The following is a 23,407-nucleotide window of genomic DNA, read 5'->3' as shown; positions in this document are numbered from 1 at the left end:
GCACCTAATGTGTTTAATGAAAGATTCTTTTGAGTAGAAGTGTAAAATGGGTGATCTTCAGCTGAACAGAACAAAACAGAACAGTGCGTCGTCTCAGACACTCTCATTAATCCACACTACATGTTTAACTTTAGATTACAGTGTACTTTTATAGTATTTTATCTGATATGATATTGTGGAGCGAGCTGATTGAGTCAGTAATATAAACCCAGCCGAAAGCCACACACCCCCACACGCCATCAATCACTTTTTAATATCAGCAGAAAAACTCAGATAAAATTACAACGTATTCAGATAAAAACAACACGAGCCAAAATCCTTCCACGCTGCTGTGATTTATTCACTTTACACATCAGCTGCGTGCTGGAGTTTATCTAGTTTATTATTTATTACATCACACTGAGAGATACGGAAATAACTATCTCCTTCACACACACACACATACACACACACACACACACACACACACACACATCTGTCTGTCTATATAAATATATATCTGTATATCTATCTGTCTGTTTGTCTGATTGTATATCTGTCTAGTTGACAATTTTTCTTTTTGTCTCTCTGACAGTCTTCCAATGCATCTGTCTTTATCTGTGTGTGTGTGTGTGTATCTGTGTCTCTGTGTATCGGTCTGTATCTGTGTGTGTGTATCTGTGTGTGTGTGGATCTGTGTATGTGTATCTGTGTATGTGTGTGTGTGTGTGCGTATGTGTGTGTGTATGTGTGTGTGTGCGTATGTGTGTGTGTGTGTGTGTGTGTGTGTGTCGTTAGAGCACTGTCCCGTGTCAGTAATACTGAGTGTGACTCAGCACAGTGTGATTATCACTCTGAACATTATCATTTAAACATTAGCATAATGGCATGTGTATAAATAGCTGAGACACTCGTAACCTTTTCCTAGCTTTTTATTTCTGTTCAATAAGCAGCAGATATTTTAAACCAATCATTTTATTTGACTTTTTTTTCTCGAATCTAATTTTCTCCCCTGCTGTTCATTTGTGTTTTTAGCCTGAAACGTTAGCAGAGAACGGTTCTGAGGTCACGGATGATTTAATTCGTGGTGTAAATCAGACACACTTCTGCTTACCGTCACTTTCCCCTGAGAGGTGATGGCGTCCGGCGTCTCGCTGATGACTAGTGATGGATCTGATCTGTGATCTGCACATGATACTGACGATAACTAAACACACAGGTACAGTGTCATTAGTAACAGCCGGATTATCCATTATAGGCAGACCTATAAAAGTGTCCACGTTTAATACACGCTCACTGACCATGCAAACTTATCTCGCTAGTTAAACTAACCACAGGAGCTAATGTAGCTAAGCAGAGCCTCCTCCTGACAAAACCACCACTAACACTGGTCATATCAAATGTGCAGATTCGGCTTCTGGCTTTCACAAACTGCTTATTTCTGTTACTGTAATTACACAATTACTCATGAACATCCATCCATCCATTCCATCCATCCATTCATCCATCCATCTTCTATACCACTTATCCTACAGGGTTGCGGGGAACCTGGAGCGTATCCCAGGGAGCATGGGGCACAAGGCGGGGGACACCCTGCACAGGGTACCAATCCCACACATATGAACATCAGTATGTGAAAATAATGTTCTCATTTAGAGAGAGATTGTGTGTGTGTGTGTGTGTGTGTGTGTGTGTGTGTGTGTGTGTGTGTGTGTGTGTTTGGGCATGCAGGTTAAAGGAGCTTTCCAGTATTTAATATATTTCTTGTAAGGGTGTGTAGTATTCTGTTGTATGTTTGTATATATATATTGTATAGTTTAGTGTCAGTGTTTTAACAGGAATAATTGGTGGTTTCATGTTTTCACCATCGATGTAGTGAAACAACACCCAATAATACCCAATAATACCCAATCCATTACCCAGCATGCACTCCGCAAGAACCTCCTACTGTTATCAACCAATACAGACTTCAGAGTGAGACACGCCACTCAGACATACCATTAGCTAGTGAACACCACCCTCCATTCCCCCCCTCTCCCTCCATTCCCCCCTTCTCCCTCCATTCCCTTCTTCTCCCCCATTCCCCCCTTCTCCCTCCATTCCCTCCTTCTCCCCCTTCTGCGTCCATTCCCCCCCACACACACCCTCCCCCATTATCCCATTCTCCCCCATTATCCCCTTCTCCTACATTCCCTCCTTCTCCCCTTCTGCGTCCGTTCACCCCCCACATCTTCCCCCATTCATCCCTTCTCCCCCATCTGGATACAGAGCCGCTGCATCATTACTGTAAGACGCATGTTCACGCAGCATCTGCATCTGAACCCACTGTTCATCATTAACTCTTACATTATATAGTACAATCACAGTTATATCTTATTTTTTCAATATTAATATTAAAAATGTATATATATTACAATATAATTGTTTGTATTTATAATAGTAACTCTCAGTGTGCACTAACGCAATGTCAACTTCATCAGTCCTCTTTATCAATCTCTCTCTTTCCCCTCCTCCCTTCTTCATCCCTCCCTTTACTCTGAGTAATAGTTCAGTAAAAACCCCTCTCTCTCTCTCTCTCTCTCTCACTCTCTCTCTCTCTCGCTTTGCTTTTCTCCCTTTCTGGCTCTTAAATTAATCTCTCAGCTGATAAAGGAACAGAGAAAGGGAAAAGAAGACAGGAGAGGAGGAAGACAGAATAATACTAACAAAGGGGCTATAATAATAAATTGACCTTTTTCCCTTGAGAGAGTAAAAGAATAAAAATGCATGAAGAGAGAGAGAGAGAGATCGAGAGAGAGAGAGAGTTGTTCAGCAATAGCTATGTGTAAAGCCCTCAGAGGAAAAACATGAAGTAAAAAACAAAGGCCTAAAAAAGACAGCCACCTTATTATCATTATCTGTGGTTTTTAATCTCTAAGAGATGATTTGTGATTCTGAGAGTCGCAAAAATATCGAGCTAAATAAAACTCAGTGCTTTTAATCTTATGCTTAACCTCGTTTCTTACAGAACAAATCCACAACATGAATCCTCAGTTCTGTTTAAACCTTGTGCCGTGTCAGGGCGTGTAATTAACATGACACGAGCATGATGCTAATCTCTGTGTAAAATCTCAACCTTTCCTCAAGTGTTGACTCATCACTCCATCACTGTGTTCTAAAAGCACTTCAGTTCAGTATAAACAGACTGGTGTGTGTGGCAAAGTGCAGAGGCCTCTCTATGAGTGGTGGGGTGCGCAAACTTTTGAAGCTCTTGCTTTTGAAGAATGAATAAAGATTTCTGATGACTGATTCAACCTGCATCGCTGTGTGCTACGTGACGTGTGACTTAAACACCGGCATCATAAACACTTCTGTTCATCTAATACACACTGAGTGAGCGCAAACCGAGACTGACAGCCTGAAAATGACTGATCTCACCTCACCTCACAAACACACACACACACACACACACACACACACACACAGCATATAAACATTCAATACTCTATGAGATTCCTCACTTATCACAGAATATTCAGTAGATTCTTTATTATTCCAGCATAAACACATTTATACATTTCGGAGGGGAATATTTAACAGGACAATGTGACTATGGGGAAAATTTTAGCCTACAAAATTGATCTGATAATTAATAATGAATAATTAATAACTGCAACAGTCATTACAATAACTGAGCTGCTTTGATTAACAGTGTCAGAACTGCAGCAGCATGATAAAGAGAAATTAGTTTTGTTCAAATAACGGCGTCACACAGAGTCAGAAATCACATCAGGAAGTTAGAGACACTGAACACCTCTCTCTCTCTCTCTCTCTCTCTCTCTCTCACACACACACACACACACACACACACACACACACACACACACACTTTAGGGCCGTATTCAGAGAAGTCTACAAGTTACATCATTATTTACTGTACGTGAGGAATGTTCCTGGTCTTCAGAGTCGGGTTACGCAGCTGCTCGTGTGGAGTTCATGCCTCCGAGGTTGAAGCGTCAGAGACGGGGATAGTGTCAGAAGTAGTGTCTTAACCACGTACTCCTTTAAATACAAAATTCTGGAGACCGGAAACCCAAAGCTTCAAGCGAACAAGTTTGGTAAACTCTGCCCTGTGAATATTCCCCTATTACGTGGAATCGTGTGACCAATAAAAGATCAGAAGAATATAAACTCAACATCACAAGAGAAGTTGCTTGGATTGCGGTGTTGCTGCGTACAGGAACAGATGGTATATCAAGCACATCGTAACCCGTGATGTGTAGACAAAAAAAACAACGCCTTGGTGCGTGATCTCATATCCGGTTGCCGCACATATTCATAACGGTCTCCGGAGACATTTTGCATGCTGAGTCTAGTCTGACCGCCGCTTAAGTTCCAGGTCAGAATCGAGCGTAACTGAGACAAGCCTCTGTTTTAGACTAACTCTGCCCCCTGCCTGCGTAACTCAACTCTGAATACGGCCGCTAGCGCACAATGCTGAACTGGTAGCTGTAGGAGGAGGTGATCAGTGCATGGTGATGGAATAAACTCAGTACCTGGTGTAAAGGTGAAGAAGAAAAGTGCAGCTTGTGTGTGAGGAAGTCAGTCAGAGTTCGGTTCTGTCGCTCCAGGTCAAACACTCGCATCTTCAGCTTTATACACTCCTCCCTCAGGTCCTGGACACAGTACACACACCGTTACACACACACACACACACTCCTCCCTTAGGTCCTGCACACAGTACACACACACACACACACACACACACACACACACACACACACTCCTCCCTCAGGTCCTGCACACAGTACCCACACCATTACACACACACACACCTCCCTCAGGTCCTGCACACAGTTCACACACCGTTACAGATCTCTGCTCATGATCCAAAACATACAAGCTCATCTGTGAAACATGGTGGAGGTAGTGTCGTGGCTTGGGCTTGCATGCCTGCTTCTGGAACATTCTCACTAATCTTTATTGATGATGGAACTCATGATGGTAGCAGCAGAATGAATTCAGAAGTTTACAGAAACATTTTGTTGACAATTTACAGAGTAACACATCCGAATGAATCAGGAGGAACTTCATCATGCAGTAAGACAACGATCTGAAACACACTTCCACCTCAACACAGAACTTCATCAAGGGGGAAAAGTGGAAGGTTTTAGACTGGACAAGTCAATCAGCAGACCTTCACCCAACTGATCAGCATTTCACCTCCTGAAGAGGAGACTGAAGGGAGAAACCCCCCGAAACAAACAACTACTGAAAGAAGCTGCAGTAAAAACCTGGAGAAGCTTCTCAGAAGAACAAACCAGCAGTTTGGTGTGAGTGAGTCGCAGGATTGATGCAGTTACTGCGAGTAAAAAGAAACGCAACCAAATATAAAGTGTTATTTACTTCAAGATTTTTGCTCACCTAAAAATTGTGTGTTCTGATACAAAAGGTTCTGTGTTTTATGGTGTTAAACACGTCTAGATGTAAATATCAGGAAATAAAAGCTGAAATCCTCTCGTCTCATCTCCATCTTTTCATCTCAAACACAGATGTCTTTCGTGTAGAGCACACACACATGTGAACAGGCCTCGTGTTCCTATAGTTTCTGAGGGGACTCTATGTATAATATGTATAATTATATATCTCACTGTTATATTAGTTTATAAAGCTGTCAGATTATTTACCATGTAGGTAAATGATATTTAATGAAGTGTGTGATATAAACTTGTACCTTCTGGTTCAGCAGAGCCTGCACTACGTGATTCGCCACCTACGGAAAACAGAGAAAGACAAAGTTACTACTCAATATTTTGTTACAGACATTTCCGGCTTCTTGTTTGCAGGTATTCTACTGCTCCAGCCACACCCTGACTCCGCCCCTTGTCCTGCCCCAGGTTAGTTTTACCACCTGTACCTGGCTCATTAGTCTCGTTAGCATGTGTGTGTAAGCCTAAGCCATGTTTCCTGTTGTCTTCATTTCAGCTTTCTGAGTGAGTTGTGCTTTAAACCTAACGTTCATCACCTAGGGAAATTTTTACTCATGATTAATATTATTACAATTAAAATAATGAAATAAATATTTTAAGTCTCACCTCATCTAAACACCGCTCATATGCCTCTCTCTGACTCTCGTTCGCCAGAGCTAGTGATGTGTTCTCCGCCTGAAAAAAAAACAAAACAAAAAATGGTTCATTTCAAATTTCTTTCATCGCAACACTTCAGAACGTTAACATCATCTCAACTGCGAGAGAGAGAGAGAGAGAGAGAGAGAAGGACAGTGGGTTTAAAAATAAATATTACAGATGTGTTGATGTAAAGTGTACGATGGAATTTTTTAATATCACTTTTAGCAGAATAAAAACAGAATGATAATGAAACGTTTCTTTATTCTGAGTGTTTTTGAATTTAGACGAGAGCAGAGAGCACAGACCAGAAATTATCTCTCATTAACTTTATGTATTTGTTATGTGTAAAAGTGAGGAATCTTCAAATAGTAAGTGCATCATTAAAAGATGAGTCTCAGTGTATAAAACATATAAAACATATAAAACTCCACTTCCTCTGTGTCATTAGATTCCAGTCTTTGTGTTCTAGTGTCTGGGGCGAAGACAGGAAACGGCGATGTTCCAGTAAAAACAAAAATATACACGAATTATATTCATCAGATTAAAATATATGCAGTTTTACTCTCTCGAGTGTTTTCTCTGATTAAGCCGTTGTTTTCACTGATTAGACCAGAGGACAAAGTGTCTGTGTGTAAATCATGCATTTACAACATCACAATTATGTTAAAAATTCGCATGGAATTACAGCAACACAGTATTTGATTAAATAATGAGCCTTTATACATAAACTCCAACAGTCAAAGATAAATAAGTGAGATTCTCTGATTGTAAAAGGCCCTGAAGGTGACGACTCACTGAAGATAAATTATTTTCACTATGTAGCAGTGTTCTGTTTTAATGTTTAAAATTAGCTAAATTTTCACATTGCTGTAAAATTGTTTTCATTTTCTGTTTAATTTTTTACATTTTATTTTTATAACTCGGTATGTTTCCAAAAAACCCAAATTAAAATCAGTACAAAAGAAATTTCAAAGTGTGAGTGACTATAAGATTGTTACACTATAAGAGTGAATCGTTACACTGTAACAGAGTGAATCGTTACACTGTAACAGAGTGAGTCGTTACACTATAAGAGTGAATCATTACACTATAAGAGTGAATCATTACACTGTAACAGAGTGAATCGTTACACTATAAGAGTGAATTGTTACACTGTAACAGAGTGAATCGTTACACTATAAGAGTGAATTGTTACACTGTAACAGAGTGAATCATGACACTGTAACAGAGTGAATCGTTACACTGTAACAGAGTGAATCATTACACTGTAACAGAGTGAATCGTTACACTATAAGAGTGAATCGTTACACTATAAGAGTGAATATTTACACTGTAACAGAGTGAATCATTACACTGTAACAGAGTGAATCGTTACACTATAAGAGTGAATCGTTACACTATAACATTTCTGTAAAGCTGCTTTGTGACAATGTCTATCATTAAAAGCATTGTATAAATAAAATTTAATTAAAGAACGTTAATAGAAACCTCATTAATAAGAAACAGTAAGGTTGGTGTTGATGTTGCAGGAGAAGCACGAGGGAAATCTTTAACAAAAGCACTTAAAAGTAAACAACAAAAATCATTCACTCAGAAATATAACATCAAACACAAACACACTGAGATTAACTGCAGTCGTGATGTTCAACTCAATAAGCTACGCACACACATACACGCATCGGTCAATCCATCTGTGTGTGTGTGCGTGTGTGTGTGTGTGGACAAAGTCTGATAAAGAATGATGGAAATGATGCAGCTGTGTGTGTGCGTGTGTGTGTGTGTGTGTGTGTGTGGACAAAGTCTGATAAAGAATGATGGAAATGATGCAACTGTGTGTGTGTATTCCAGTCTCTCCCACATCACACACTAATATGTCAAAATAATTGATAGCCCTGATAACGCTGGTGTTGTTCTTTGCTCTACTTTTTTAAACGTTACTGTGCGCGTTGGGACGTGAGAGCAGAAACGGCAGATTATCGTGTCATGGTTGCTGAAATATTAGCTAGCTAACGACTCTGCCTGCTAATTACAATATACTACGGGGACCTAGCCCTTCAGTACATGAGGTTTAACAGTTGTTGTGTGAATAGAAAATGTAGAATATGGTATTTTTTATATTAACTTAGTCTGTAATTGTTGTGTTTTTTATTCTCTCCATGAGAAGGCTACATCCTAAAATATACTTGAAAATAAAGTGATAGTTATCCTGAAAACTTGTCAGAATAAAGTATGTGTTCTGGTGTTAGGAAAATGGCCAACATAGTAGTAAGAACACTGACTAGGAATACATTTCAGCATTTGGGATGGAGCCTTATGTTTTATTTCTGAATCACATTGCCACGATCTTGGCGCCCTCTAGCGGCCAACGTGTGTCAATGAATTTCATCATAGGCCTCATGATGGACAAAAGAAAATTATTTTTCTGTTATTTATTTTTAATATTAATATTTTTCATTTCATGTGAAACCGGGCCTGTATCTCTCACTCTCTCGCTCTCTTTCTCTTTAAAATAATAAAATTGTTAGATTTTTACTTTATTTTTATTGATTTATGTTGTTTTATCTAAACTCTTTATTCTAATATTTTGAGATACTGGATGTTTGATTTCCGTGAGCTGTAGTCATCGATATTAAAACAAAACACATACACTTTATGTGTAATGAATCTAGAATATATGAAAGTTCCACTTTTTGAATTAAATTACGGGAAAAATGAACTTTTCCACAATATTCTAATTTTTTTAGATGCACCTGTTTATTATGGAAAGAATGAACAATTTACCAAATTCTTACTTCCAATGCTTCACTTTTATCATGCAATTACATAATAAATGATAATGATAAAATTAGATGAGATATAATGTAGGCTGTAAATAAAGTTGAAAAAAATTATATGTAGATGCGTAAGAATATTCTATGACTGTTAAAATATTTTATTTTTTATTACTATTATATAATCAGAGCTGTATAGAAACGAGATATAAATATTTGGTTACAACACTTTTGCATTTTAACTTCGAAAATTGCATTCCAATTTCGCCTGATCTTTTGCGGCTGTCCGAATCTCTGAAAACGGCTCTTCAGAACAGTAATTTGATTCCTAAAGGCTCTTCAGAACAGTGATTTGACTCCTAACGATGACCTCAGGAATTCGATTCAAAGAACCGACTCTTTCGCGATCGATGGTTCGCTACTGTTCGAACTTTTCGAGTCGATTCTAGTCGACTCTTTCCGGGATTAACTTCCCAGCAGCACTCGTCAGAGAGCAGGACGGATGTAACTGAGGTAAAAACGTTTTTTTTTTTGAACATAGTTATTATAATTTTTGAATTATACCTCCCATTGTTTATAAAATAAATATAAAGTTAGATATTAACATATGTGTGAGGAAACTGTAGCTTAATAGCTAAACTTTTGCTAGTTTTCCAACGAAACCGTTGGCTAAAAAAATTACTTTAGCGCTCGTGCTAATTAGCTAACTAGCTAACCGCATATTAGATTACTGGGTGATGAATTCGATAACTGAATTATCATTTTTACTGGAATTTATTTCAGTAAACATTTTATGGCTTTAGAAATCATTTCAGAAGTCCAGTGTATGTACAGTCATGTGAGAAAGTAAGTACACCCCATTGAAATTGTTGGCTTTTTTGACATATTTGGACAAGCAAACATTTGATCCTTTTTGAAACAGTGCCTATTAATAAAGGTGACATTTTGTAGTCATTCTCACAATTCAAATGAACAAAAAACATCAGTCATATGGAAAAAGTAAGTACACCCCTACTTTTATCACACCTTCAAATCCATAACATTAGAGTCAGGTGTTGAAGATCTGGTGCCAGTGATCAGAACCTACTTAGGGAGTGCAGGTGGAACCGGTCTTATTTATACCCCTCTCATCTAGTGTCAGGTGTTCCCTTTGTTATTGAGGTGTGTGGTGTCATCATTCCAAGATCTAAAGAGTTCTGTAAGGCCTTCTTAAAACAGGTTGTGGATGCCTATGAGTCTGGTAAGGGATTTAAAAAGATCTCCAGATTACTTGAAATGCATCATTCCACTATAAGAAACATCATCTACAAATGGCACAGATTACAAATGACTGCTGATTAACCCAGGACTGGCCGTCCCAGCAAATTCAGCCCAAGAGCAGACCGGCTGATGCAAAAAGAAGTCTCCAATAACCCAAAAATATCATCACAGGATCTGCTAGTAAGTCTTGAAGCTGTTGGTGTGAAAGTGCATGCTTCTACAATCAGAAAGAGATTACACACATTTGACCTCCGTGGGAGGCGTGCCAGGAAAAAGCCTTCGCAAGACTACAGTTTGCCAATGAATGTATAGGCAAAGACCAGACCTTTTGGAATGATTTGCTCTGGACAGATGAATCAAAGATAAAGTTGTTTGGCCACAGTAATACCAGACATGTTTGCCGGAGACCATGTTATGTAGAAATGTTATGGTTTGGGGTTGCTTCACTGCCTCAGGGACTGGACAGCTTACATTCATTGCTTAAACTATGAATTCTGCATCATATCAAAGAGAGCCTGAAGATAATGTGAGGCCATCTGTCTGAAAGTTGAACTGAAAGTGGACCTTTTAACAGGATAATCATCCTAAGCACACTAGCAAATCCACCAAGGAATGGCTCAGGAAGAAGAAATGGAGGGTTATGGAATGGCCGAGTCAAAGCCCGGATTTGAATCCCATTGAAATGTTGTGTTGGGATTTGAAACGGGCAGAACATGCAAGAAAACCCTCAAACATCTTGCAGCCGAAATAATATGGCATGGAAGAGTGGTCAAAAATTCCAGCGAGCCTGTTGGACAATTATGCAGAACACCTACAAGAAGTTATTTCTGCTAAAGGGGGCAATACTAGCTTCTCAGGCCAAGGGTGTACTTACTTTTTCCACAGAAGAATATCACATCTATTGATATTTCTGTTGAATAAATGATTTGAAAAGATAATTGTCCTTGTGGTTCTGTTCAAGTATATAAACTTTATTAATAGACACTGTTTCAAAGATGATCAAGTGTTTGCTCGTCCAAATATGTAAAAAAAAAAAAAAAAAAAGCCAACAATGGGGTGTACTTATTTTCTCACATGACTGAATATACTCTGTGTGTGTGGTTTGTGTGTGTATAGTGTGTACAGTTTTACCTCCAGATCTCGGAGTCTCTCTAAAAGCTCTTTATTGCTCGCCGTGTCGTCCTCCTCCTCTTCATCCTCCTCCTCGTCTTCCTCCAAAAGCACGTCAGCGTCACCCTGTACCGACACACCCGCCTCATCACACTCTCTCAGATCTGAGACGCCCGACATTTCCACCTGGGGCTGACACACACATTTATACTCCTTTATAAATCTACACACCAGATCACTTACAGCAGTTCTGTCATTAACGTACAGATTTTATTCAGTTATGAAGCTGCTTATAGATTATATTTATAACAACAATAAATAACACCTTGTTTGGAAAGTTTAGTCTAAAATGAAATATATTGGTTAATATTTTTGCTTACTAATGTGTATAATAATTATGTGATAATCGTTTATTCTAAAGCAGCACAATTATAAACTTGACGTTCAATTTAAACAATATAGAAAATACACTTTTTTCAAAGTGTACACCACTCATATAATATCTATAAAGTCTTAGAATGTAGCGAGCCAAAAATATAAGATAATAATAGAATATAAAATATGTGCGATGTTGTGTGACACAACTGTATAATTTGTTAAATACTAAAATATAATTATTTCAGATTTCCTGGCTGTAGTATATCAACACTACAACCCTGACCAGGAGTAAAGGCCTTGAGGGTAAGTATTAATAATAATAATAATAATAATAATAATAATAATAATAATACATATTTATATTAACATAAATTAATCATTTATAGACTGTATTGTTTTATATATGTTTTTGTTATTTCTTTACATTCTACTTATAGACATATTATAATTATAATGTGTACATAATGACCTCTTTGGATAAATAATGTATATTATTCCATATAAATAAAATTTGTATTTATTAACGTAAAGGTTGACAGGAAGCAGTAAAATAAAGCAGTGATTAATAATTAATCATTAATCTGGATTAATAAATGATATAATCAGCTCTGAATGTTACACAGTGGAACAGATCCATTAAAGACCATTAGGAGATCCATTAAAGACCATTAGGAGATCCATTAAAGACCATTAGGAGAACCAGTGGCCTTCAGTGATGTTTCTGCTGTTAAAAATAGAGCTCTGGAGTCTTTCTTTCGCTCCGTACTCTCCATTTAACTGCTTTATTCTGTGACTGGCTTTTTGTCCTTTCTTCTTAGAATACGGGTCTGTGCTGTAGGCCGTCTGACACAATAATATACGTAATAATATACATAATAATTCAGTAAAGTTGTTGCTTAGACACGTGAGCAGATGGGTAAAGAGATGAATATCTCAGTTAATGGTGCAGTCAGTGATTTTAGCTGAAACTAGCTCTAAAACTCAGGCCTTAGCCACACTAACATACAAAAGGTTTTACTCTGTTTTTGGCCTTGTATGTTCCTCGAAGCACCATTTTTAACCTCTGAAAATGAAACTTTAAAACTTAATCTCTGTTAAATATATAAACAAAAAACAATTTCACTTTATATATCTCTCTGTATACTGAAGTGCTGTGTCTCTCACACTGTACTGTTCCCACCACTGTTTTATTTTCAAAACAGCTTGTATATTACTGTTTCAGATACAACGTCTCAGTGGATTATTTGTTTAGACTGTTATGTTAACGAATTTGTGCTGTTTATTACAGAAATAACTGTTGGTGTTTTTTCAGTTAGTTTATAGTTGCTGATATTCACTATTAGTGTGAAAGCAGCATTTTAACAAGAAGTCAATTTTAAGGGTGAGTACATCAGGCACCTTGTGCAATTTAAAATCTTCACAAATCTCATTTTCACAGTAAAATCCAGTGCAAATAACAGTGTGTTAAAGTGGCTATAATAATAATAATAATTAGTGTGTTAAAGTGCCTATAATAATAATAATAATAATAATAATAATTATTATTATTATTATTATTATTATAAATATCACAGTGTTTATATTTATATGTTACTCACCTCAGGTTTCAGCTCTTCACAGTGCTAAAGGTTCGAATGAAAAGAAAATTCAGCAGCTTTGCCTTCAAACTGTGTCTAAACCACACACACACACACACACACACACACAGAGGAAACATTAATATTGTTCCCTCTATTGTATCTCACGTTGCACAGAACCAAAATAAATATAGTTAATTGTTTTATTTATGACGTGATTAGTAATGTATTTTTGTGCACTGCATTGTTCCGTATGTTATTTTATCATTCTGATCTCTTCACTATTATTTTAAAATGTCAAACACAGCAAAAATAGAAAGTAAATGTGTGTGGGGGGGGGGGGTGTATAAATGTTTGCTGACACTGTAAAAAAAGAAAAAAGTTTGTATATTTATAAGATTTCAGAGTGATTATAGAATTTATATTTGATGTTTTTAACGCTGAAAGATGAAAATTAAAAGGTCTTAAATACTGATGATCTGAGTGTGTCATTTAAAAACATCAGGAAACAGTAGGACTGAGAAAGAAAGAGTCCAAAACTATAAATAACACAGACAGACAGACAGGAAGCACATAGAAAACACGACAAAAAAGCTCAGAGACAGACGTGTCTGTGTGTGTGTGTCTGTGTGCGCGTGCACGTGTGTGTGTGTGTGTGTGTGTGTGTGTGTGTGTGTGTGTGTGTTGGGAACATGAGAGAGTTTCATTTTAATTAGATTTTTTAAAAGGCTCCAAACATAGTCCAGATTTCAGTTATAAATATTTCATTATTAAATGCATATTAATGACTCTCTGCAGATCTGCGTCTCTAATTGGCTAATGATCATTGCAAAACCAAATGCATATAAATTAACATACATTCCTATGAGGACAGAGAGGAATTTGATTGGTTAGGGTTAATGGTGGAGGCGGGGTTATTATAATGGGAGGGGTTATAGTGCAATTCTAAATTTATATCACAGTTCAATTGACAGGTAGATGGATGGATGGATGGATGGATGGATAAGAATAAATAATGAAATAAGGTGGAATTGCAAGACTAATATTTACTCATGACAGAGGCAGATTGTTTATGTGTAGTTGCCCGGTGGCGCATTGTTTCCCACCCATCCACCAAACAGCAGAAAAATAGACGTTCACAGGGTAAGTTCATTACACATGCACGTTTAAACGTAACACACTCCAGTTGGTTCAAATACACTATAGACACGGTTCACTACTGAGCTCACGCCAAATATTCCTAAATATTTCCCATCACCTGCTAAACTACACACATCAACCAAGAATGCATCCTGGATACTGATAGGAAATATTTTTAGTAGTTGGATAAATTATCTAGTGCGAATGATGGAGGAAATAGCTATATGGCTATCGATTGTCACATCTGCGGTGTAACATCTGGAACTCCGACATGTGATCACATTTACACTCTGTTGAAGGTTTAATTCTGAAAACATTGCCATTAAAACTGCAATTGTCATGTGCAGGATGTTTTCTCGTCCATCGCCTCGTTTGATGTGTATATTGAACGTGTTTTGCTAACAGCCGTGTGAAACACAGCATGCGAGGATGAGAATAAAACCCGCAGTATGTTTACTGTAATGTATAGAAATGGTTTAATCAATATCACACGTTCAGACAGGACCACTTTCTGGAAACTCAGATCAATTTTTATTGATTTTTTATTGAGAGGCAGCGATCGATGGATTGAGTGCATTAGCCTGTTTACCTGCGACCAGGTTTATTAATGCGACGCAGCCATTCAGGAGGCCGTGCTGCACACGCTGACATGTCTGTGCTGGTTTTATACAGTACACTGCGTCAGCTTTACATTCTGTGTCATTGTGGTTTGTTCTTTATATCTGAATGTTATGAGGGCCACGTGGCTGTGAACTCTTGTTGCGCTTGTTCAGAAGTGTTCAGGTGGGGTAAGATTGGGTCAGTACTCGTTGTCGGTTTGGTCATGCATGATTTAAAAAAAATTAATTAGTGCCAATTTTGGAATAAATATGTTAATAATCAGTGTCTGTGAAAGCATACACTTGTTTTTTCAAGTCGCTTTGAAAGTTAGCATGTGCTAGTGTTGTTTAATGAAAGAAAATGTTCAATTAGTAAAGTGTGGTAAATTTGGTTAACTTGGCTGAGTAATAAATAATCGTTGTGAATCACAATCAAATAATTGTGATAATTATTTTAGACTTTACCCTGTACGCTGGTACGTTAGCATGATAGAATATTGACAAACAAAATATAATAATGTAAATCCCTTCATTTTCAATCCTGTCACGCATCCTAATAAAAAAAGATGGGTGTATAAATAAATAATTAGTTTAAAACTAACATAATTAAGATAAATGGAATGAAATCTATTTAATTGTTTAAGTCAGAGATGTTTCTCTAAAATCTCAGATCTCATGCTCTTTGTTTGAAGCCCCGCCCCTTTAAAGGTCAACACGGCTGAAGCGTTTTTTGCTGTTGTTTTTGACGAAGCAAATTTGTGTGTCAAACTTCAGGAGGGTTTAATTCGCTAAAATTATTCTGGATGAAATTCTGCAATGTTACTTTAATAAAACGTTAATAAAAAGTGAACTTGACTGAGCCTCAGTAACCCCGAGTACTAAAGTACTGAAAATGATTACGCTAGCTAGATCGATTAGCATACATGTTCCAGTTACCATATTATTTTAATAACATCTCAAATTGAACATAACCCCGCCCCCAGTTTTATTTGTCCAGAAATGTCCTCATCCAAAATAATTTATTAGAAGTCTCCTGCTAATGGTACAGTGTTCTAAAAACATGATTTAAAATTGTTTACGTGATGCTTCCAGTTCAACAAAAATGAACATTATGATAACATTTAGGCATTTGTTCATTTTTAACGCTTCTGCAACTAAAAGTGGTGCAGCAATGTTATAGGAACGTTTATAAAGCTTACATAAGAAGTTATTAGAAATGGCTTTAGGATTTATGAATACAGTCTCCTCCAAAACTAATGGAACACAATACTAGTTCATTTTTTTGCTGTGGACTGAAGACATTTGTGTTTGAGATCAAAAAATGAATATGAGAAAAGAGTTTAGAATTTCAGCTTTTATTTCCTGGTATTTATATGTACACGTGTTAAACGACATAGAACACAGCACATTTTGTATTAGACCACCCAATTTGTAGGCGAGCAAAAATTGTGGACCATGTGACTGACAGGTGTTTCTTGTTCCCCAGGTGTGTCCTGTTAGACTGGTTGTTTAAACAGTAAATAGCTCTGAACGTCTAATCTTGGTTGTATCCTTCAGTTTCACCTGTGAAGACTGCATTTGTTGTTAAAAAGGATAAACTAACATGAAGATCAGAGAGATGTCTATAGGAGAAAAGCAAGCTATTTTGAAGCTGAGAAAAGAGGGAAACTCTATCAGAGACATTGCAGAAGCATTGGGTTTAGTCAATACAACGATGTGGAATGTCCTGAAAAAGAAAGAAACCACCGGTGTACTGAGCAACAGACACTGAACGGGTCGGCCAAGGAAAACAACAACAGCTGATGACAGAAACATTGTGAGAGCTGTGAAGAAAACCCAAAAACAACAGACAGTGACATCACCAACAACCTCCAAAGGGCAGGGGTGAAGGTATCACAATCCACCGTTCCACCATCCACCATCCACAATCCACCGTTCGAAGAAGACTTTGAGCGTAGAAATATAGAGGCCGTACCACAAGATGCAAACCGCTCATCAGCAGTACACATCAGAAGACCAGAATGGAATTCACAAAGAAATGCAGAGATGATGCACAAAAGTTCTGAAACCGAGATGAACCTCTACCAAAGTGATGGAAAGATCTGGAAGGATCTGCTATGATCCAAAACATACAAGCTCATCTGTGAAACATGGTGGAGGTAGTGTTGTGGGTTGGGCTTGCATGGCTGCTTCTGGAACATTCTGACTAATCTTTATTGATGATGGAACTCATGATGGTAGCAGCAAAATGAATTCAGAAGTTTACAGAAACAGTCTGTCTGACAATTTACAAGGAACTTCATCATGCATCAAGACAATGATCCAAAAGGTTGGCAGTTTGATCCCAAGCCCACATGCCAAAGTGTCCTTGGGCAAGACACTGAACCCCGAGGTGCTCCTGATGGCAGGCTAGCGCCTTGCATGGTGTGTGAGTGTGTGAATGGGTGAATGAGAAACAGTGTAAAGTGCTTTGTAGAAACGCTAAGGTGAAAAGGTGCTATAAAAGTGCAGACCATTTACTTCATCGGGGGAAAAGTGAAAGGTTTTAGACTGTCCAAGTCAATCACCAGACCTTAACCCAACTGAGCAGCATTTCACCTCCTGAAAGGAGAATCACCCTGAAATAAACAACTACTGAAAAAAGCTGCAGTAAAAACCTGGAAAAGCTTCACAGAAGAAGAGTTTGGTGTAAATGACCAAACTGACCAAAGTAAGAGTTGTGAAACCGAATATTAAGTGTTATTTACTTGAAGTTTATCTGTTCCAATACTTTTGCTCACCTACAAATTGTGTGGTCTGATACAAAATGTTCTGTGTTTTATATTTCACACGTCTCGATGTTAAATATCAGGAAATAAAATCTGAAATCTTAAACTCTAGTCTCATCTCCATCTTTTGATCTCAAACCCAAATGTCTTCGGTGTAGAGCACACACTAATTGGAGGGGACTTTATGCATGAATATGCAAATTTGGGCACGCCTCTATGTGCTCCTGCTATCGCTAAGAACCTAATATTAGCTAACTTAGCTGGCCTTTTCTATGAATAAAACCTGTGTGAAAAACAGCGGAGGTCACAGAGTGAGCTGCTGCTGAAGGAAAAGTGCAGGATCCAGCTCGTCCAAAACGTGCAAATGTTTTATATTAAGCGCTTCAAACAAACTGCTAAGAGTATTAACGTGTATTAACGTGGCTTGTCGTGTCAGACGCTGCGACAGATGTGTGTGCAGTTTAACGTGTTCCAGACATGTTTTCTTCAGCACAGAAATGACATGTTTACGTTTATATCCTTATCTGTAAATGTTAGAAATTCACACCAGTATTTCCATTTTACATAAAGTCTTGTCCTGACAGCGAGTGAGTCTCCGTTAAACTCCACAAGTCCACGCCTGTGCGCCGCAATCACTCAATAACTCTGACTAAAATATACATTCTGATCAAATATGTTGTTTGATGCTATATTTATTGATATTTATAAACTAAAGTAAGTGTGTGTTTATGAGAGGGTAACTGTAATGGGGTTAGAACGTGTAATTGTATATAAATCTAAGAAGTGTGGTACATTTACAGAATAAAGGAACATGTTACTGTGTTTAGATGAGTGAATGTGTGTGTTACTGCAGAATTCAACCTCTTACCACTTAACACTTAGTCTCTGCTTTTGATTTTATTCTTTAGTGTTTTTAATATAATGATTGTGCTTTAAAGCTTGTGGACAATCAGCTGTTTTTATTTTCAAAATATAATGTTAATATTTTAAAATCCTCATAATGTATAGTATATAACACATATACATTTAATTCCTTTATCATAGCCTTCAGTTTACACAGTGTGTGAAGGACAACGTCGAGCAGAATGTGAAATAACACACTTTTAAAAATAAATAAATACAGAAAATAAAAACGGGCCTTTTAATCCAACTAATCGATTAATCGAGGAAATAATCTACAGATTAATCTATGGTCAAAATAATCGTTAGTTGCAGCCCTAGTTTTTAAACATTTTGCCCTGGAGCTACAAGGCTAATGAAGCTAACAAGCAATAGAAGATTATGGCCACCAGTTTAGCATCATATGCACAAGACAGTATTTATTCTATACACAAACACACACACACACACACACACATTAGCTAAAACCCCTGAATCACACACATGCATGTCCTGTAGTGCAATACGGCAAAAACGTACGTGTGTGTGTGTGTGTGTGTGTGTGTGTGTGTGCAGCTGACTGCATGCCTGTGTTCATAAAGACACCACATGATCACATGGGTTAATATGATACATGCTAATATGACACACACAATGATGCATACCTCACTAAACACATCACACACACTGCATCCTACCTTCTCACCTCGACCAAAATCAGACATACGGATTGCTTCTCTCTCCGTCTTCTATCCCTCCATCATCCTCCTCTCTCTCTCATTTCCTCTCATTCTTTCCCAGAATGCCACACTCTCTCTCTTGCTCTCTCTCTCTCTTGCCAATGAAAAAATAAACACACACACTCGCGTGTCCATAACCCAGAAAGGAGCCGTGCAGCAGCTGCAGCGTGTGTGTGTGTGTGTGTGTGTGTGTGTGTGTGTGTGTGTGTGTGTGTAATTCAGATCAGCAGTGATGAAAGACTGAAAGAAGCATCATCTGCTTATCTGCCATTGTTCCGGAGCGAGGGAGAGAGAGAGAGAAATAGGGGTCAGTCTCTCAGTCACCCCCCCCCCCCACTCCTCCTCTTTTCCTTTTTCTCTTTACTCCTCTTTTTTTCCTCTTCTCCTTCTCTTTCCCCATTCTTCCTCCTGTCTCCTCCTTTTATCTCTCTGCCTCTTTTTCTCCTTTATCCCCCTCTTTTTTCTCCTCTTACCCCTTTCATCTTTAAAAAAAATCTTCTTTTTAGTTCTTTTTCTTTTTACTTTCTTTTTTCTTGTCTCTTTCTGCTCTTCCCCTCTCCCTGTCCCTTCTTTTCCCCCTCCTATCACCTCCTCTTTTCTATCTTCATCTAATTTCTTTCCCTTCCATTTACCCCCTTCCTCATGTCCTTCTTTTTTCCCACATCTTTAGCTTCCTCACTACTTTTTCATCTTCTGCTCTGTTTTCCCCTTATTTTAAAATAAATGTTTTTTCCCTTCCTGACACTTTTATTTTTATTTTCAGTCTGTTTTTCCTTTGCTCATATTTTAATTTTTTCTCTCTATTTTCTCTTTTTTTTGTTTCTCTCCTACCACTTTTTTATATTCCCTTTTTTGTCATTTTATTTGACAATTTCTTTGTCCTTCTCATTTGTTCTAATTTTCCTCTCCTTTTTCTTTTATATACATGCTTCTTTTCTCCTCTTATCCTCCTCTTTTTCTTTCTCCCACACCTTCCTTTCTTTATTTCCTCTTCTACTTCTACCACTCATCTTTTCCCTTCCCTCCTTCCTTTCATCTTTTTCATCCCTTTCTCATATTCTCTGCTATTTCACTTTTTATCCTGCTTTTCTGTTTTTATCAGACTTTTTCCCCCATCTCTTTCTTCATCCTCCTTTCATTCCTCCCTTTTGCCTTTTTTTCTAATTTCACGGTCACAGAAACGGTAATGAACATGACTGACATCTCAAACATAAAGATATGGGCAGCAGTGGGAATCACTCGGAGCTGCAGTAGGTGTTCTGTGTAAATACTGTAAACAAACTTTAGTATAAAGTTCTATTTGATTATTTGTGTTTATTTTATTTAGAAGTCCAGCTAGCTGTCACTTCTTTCTTCAGCGAGCAGCTTAGCTGTGCTTTGGGATGAAATGCCGACACGGCTGATGTTGATCTGATTTTAGAAAAGTCTTTTGACATTCATACCTATGAGGAGAGACTGAAAATTAAACGAGACGGCAGACCAACAACCAGGAGTTTGAATCAAAAGCCAGGGAAGAAGAAAAGGCTATGTAGAGCGTCCACTGTACACATCCCTGTCCTGTGAATGAGCTGTTCCTAGAGAAACCATAACGTATTAGAACGAGCGCATTAATATAAACCTGTCTTTCATGTTAAATGTGTAATATGTAACATGCTTTTATATATATATATATATATATATATATATATATATATATATATATATATATATATGTATATCAGCCAAAACATTATGAGAGAGAGACAATTGGGTCAGAGAATCTCCAAAACAGCAGGTCTGCAGTGGTTAGTAACCAAACCACCCAACCCAAGGCTCAGTGATGTGTGTGAGGAGTGAAGGCTAGCCCGTCTGGACCAATCCCACAGAAGACCTACTGTAACACAAACTGCTGAAAAAGTTCACACTGGATCTGATAGAAAGGAGTCAGAACACACAGAGCACCGCAGCTTGCTGCGTATGGAGCTGTGTAGCTGCAGACCAGTCAGAGTGCCCATGCTGACCCCCTGTACACCACCAAAACACCTATAATGTACATGTGAGCATCAGAACTGGACCATGGAGCAATGGTAGAAGGTGGCCTGGTCTAATGAATCACATTTTCTTTTACATCATGTGGAGGCTGGGTGTGTGTGTCTCACTTACCTGGGGAAGAGACGGCATCAGGATGCACTATGGGAAGAAGGCGAGCTGGTGGATGCAGTGTGATGCTCTGTGCAATGTTCTGCTGGGAAACCTTGGGTCCTGCTTTCATGTGGATGTTACTTTGACACATACCACCTACCTAAACATTGTTCCAGACCGAGTACACCCCTTCATGGTAACGGTGTTCCCTAATATCAGTGACCTCTTTCAGCAGGATAATGACCCCTGACACACTGCAAACATTGTTCAGGAACGGTTTGAGGAACATGAGAAAGAATTCCCCAGATCTCAGTCCGATCGAGCGTCTGTGGGACGCTCTGGACAAACAAGTCAGATCCATGGAGGTCCACCTCACAGCTTACAGAACTTAAAGCATCTGCTGCTAACGTCTCGGTGCCAGATACCACAGCACACCTTCAGAGGTCTTGTGGAGTCCATGCCTCTACACCTCAGAGCTGTTCTGGTGGCACAAGGAGAGGAGGACCTACACAATATCAGGCAGGTGGATTTAATGTTATGGCTTTTATGGTTGTATATATTTATCCATAACAGAAGGTTGTGCTTATCCAGCTGGAATTTGTTATGTCTGTGGATACTGTGTGAGCCGGACAGGTGTGTTTGGCTCTAGGGATGTGTGTGTGTCTGTGTGTGTGTGTGTGTGTGTGTGAGAGAGAGAGAGAGAGAGAGAGAGAGAGAGACCAGGGAATTAAATGTGATGATGTGTGTTTTCATTCATCTGCTGTGAACATAACATTAAAAACAGTGCAGAATTTACAGCAGCATGAATGGATCAGTCCCTGTGTCCCTAAATTGTTTCTTTTAATATTTGGTTTAGTTTCACGCTGCACAGAATTAAATTAAACAAAACAGAAAAAAAACATCTTCATATTTGGAATCTGTTTCATTTACTGATCGGAAACACAGTAACATAAAAAGTTCAATAAACCTTCACCAAGTGAGCACAGGAATCACAAAACAGTCTCACTGAGTTTGCGTCGTAGAAGAAAACACTTCTGAGTGGATGAAGACATGAGCGCTAGTCATTAACAATAATAATAATAATAAAAATCACATCCTCCTAAAAATTGCAGCTCCTCCGAATATTGCGGAGTTTCTTTGATTTTGCGTTAATTTCTGCGATCACAAGCTTGTTAACTCCTGGAGGGACTGATCACTGTACAGGAGGTCATACAGTTTTATAACACTGGTCTAATCATGTGTAAGACCGTTTCAGTAAAAACTAAACTGTTAAAAGTCAGACAGCTGCGTGCTTACTGTTCAACACTAAACACACACATCTGTGCAATTTAATTTCTGTCAGGCAGAAACACACACACACACACACACCCCATAATGGCTATAAAACACCTGTCACATATTCATGTATAAACAAAAAAAAACAGATACATCATTGTTTCTGAACACACACGCACACACACATACACACACACTACAGTGTGTTCTGATTGGCTGAGAGCAGTGCGTTGTGTTTTGATTGGCTGAGAGCAGTACGCTGTGTATTGATTTGCTGAGAGCAGTACGCTGTGTTTTGATTGGCCGAGAGCAGTACGCTGTGTTCTGATTGGCCAATAGCAGTATGCTGTGTTCTGATTGGCCAAGAGCAATACTGTTTGTTCTGATTTGCTGAGAGCAGTACACTGTGTTCTGATTGGCCAATAGCAGTACGCTGTGTTCTGATTGGCCAAGAGCAGTACTGTTTGTTCTGATTTGCCGAGAGCAGTACGCTGTGTTCTGATTGGCCAATAGCAGTACGCTGTGTTCTGATTGGCCAAGAGCAGTGCTGTTTGTTCTGATTTGCCGAGAGCAGTATGCTGTGTTTTGATTGGCTGAGAGCAGTACTTGATTTGAGTATTCAGTATTGATTTGCCGAGAGCAGTATGCTGTGTTTTGATTGGCTGTGAGCAGTACACTGTGTATTAATTTGCAGAGAACAGTA

General features: G+C 38.3%; 1 protein-coding gene across 1 annotated transcript in view; it reads right to left on the bottom strand.

Moving 5' to 3' along the window:
• LOC128624695 (nck-associated protein 5-like) overlaps nt 1–20,041 on the bottom strand; it is a 41,134-nt gene extending 21,093 nt beyond the window's left edge. The window contains exons 1-7 of the mRNA XM_053652358.1: nt 19,267–20,041; nt 13,204–13,278; nt 11,249–11,419; nt 6,054–6,122; nt 5,693–5,731; nt 4,515–4,634; nt 1,094–1,186 (exon numbers count right to left, since the gene is read on the bottom strand). Coding sequence (XP_053508333.1) covers nt 1,094–1,186; nt 4,515–4,634; nt 5,693–5,731; nt 6,054–6,122; nt 11,249–11,407 — 480 coding nt within the window. The 5' untranslated portion in view covers nt 11,408–11,419; nt 13,204–13,278; nt 19,267–20,041. The remainder of the gene's footprint in view (nt 1–1,093; nt 1,187–4,514; nt 4,635–5,692; nt 5,732–6,053; nt 6,123–11,248; nt 11,420–13,203; nt 13,279–19,266) is intronic.
• Between the last annotated feature and the right edge of the window lie 3,366 nt (nt 20,042–23,407).

This window comes from Ictalurus furcatus, chromosome 21 (assembly GCF_023375685.1).
Source record: "Ictalurus furcatus strain D&B chromosome 21, Billie_1.0, whole genome shotgun sequence".
NCBI lineage: Eukaryota > Metazoa > Chordata > Actinopteri > Siluriformes > Ictaluridae > Ictalurus > Ictalurus furcatus.
Note: the sequence above shows the minus strand (reverse complement) of the source record. Positions and strands in the feature narration are given on the sequence as shown.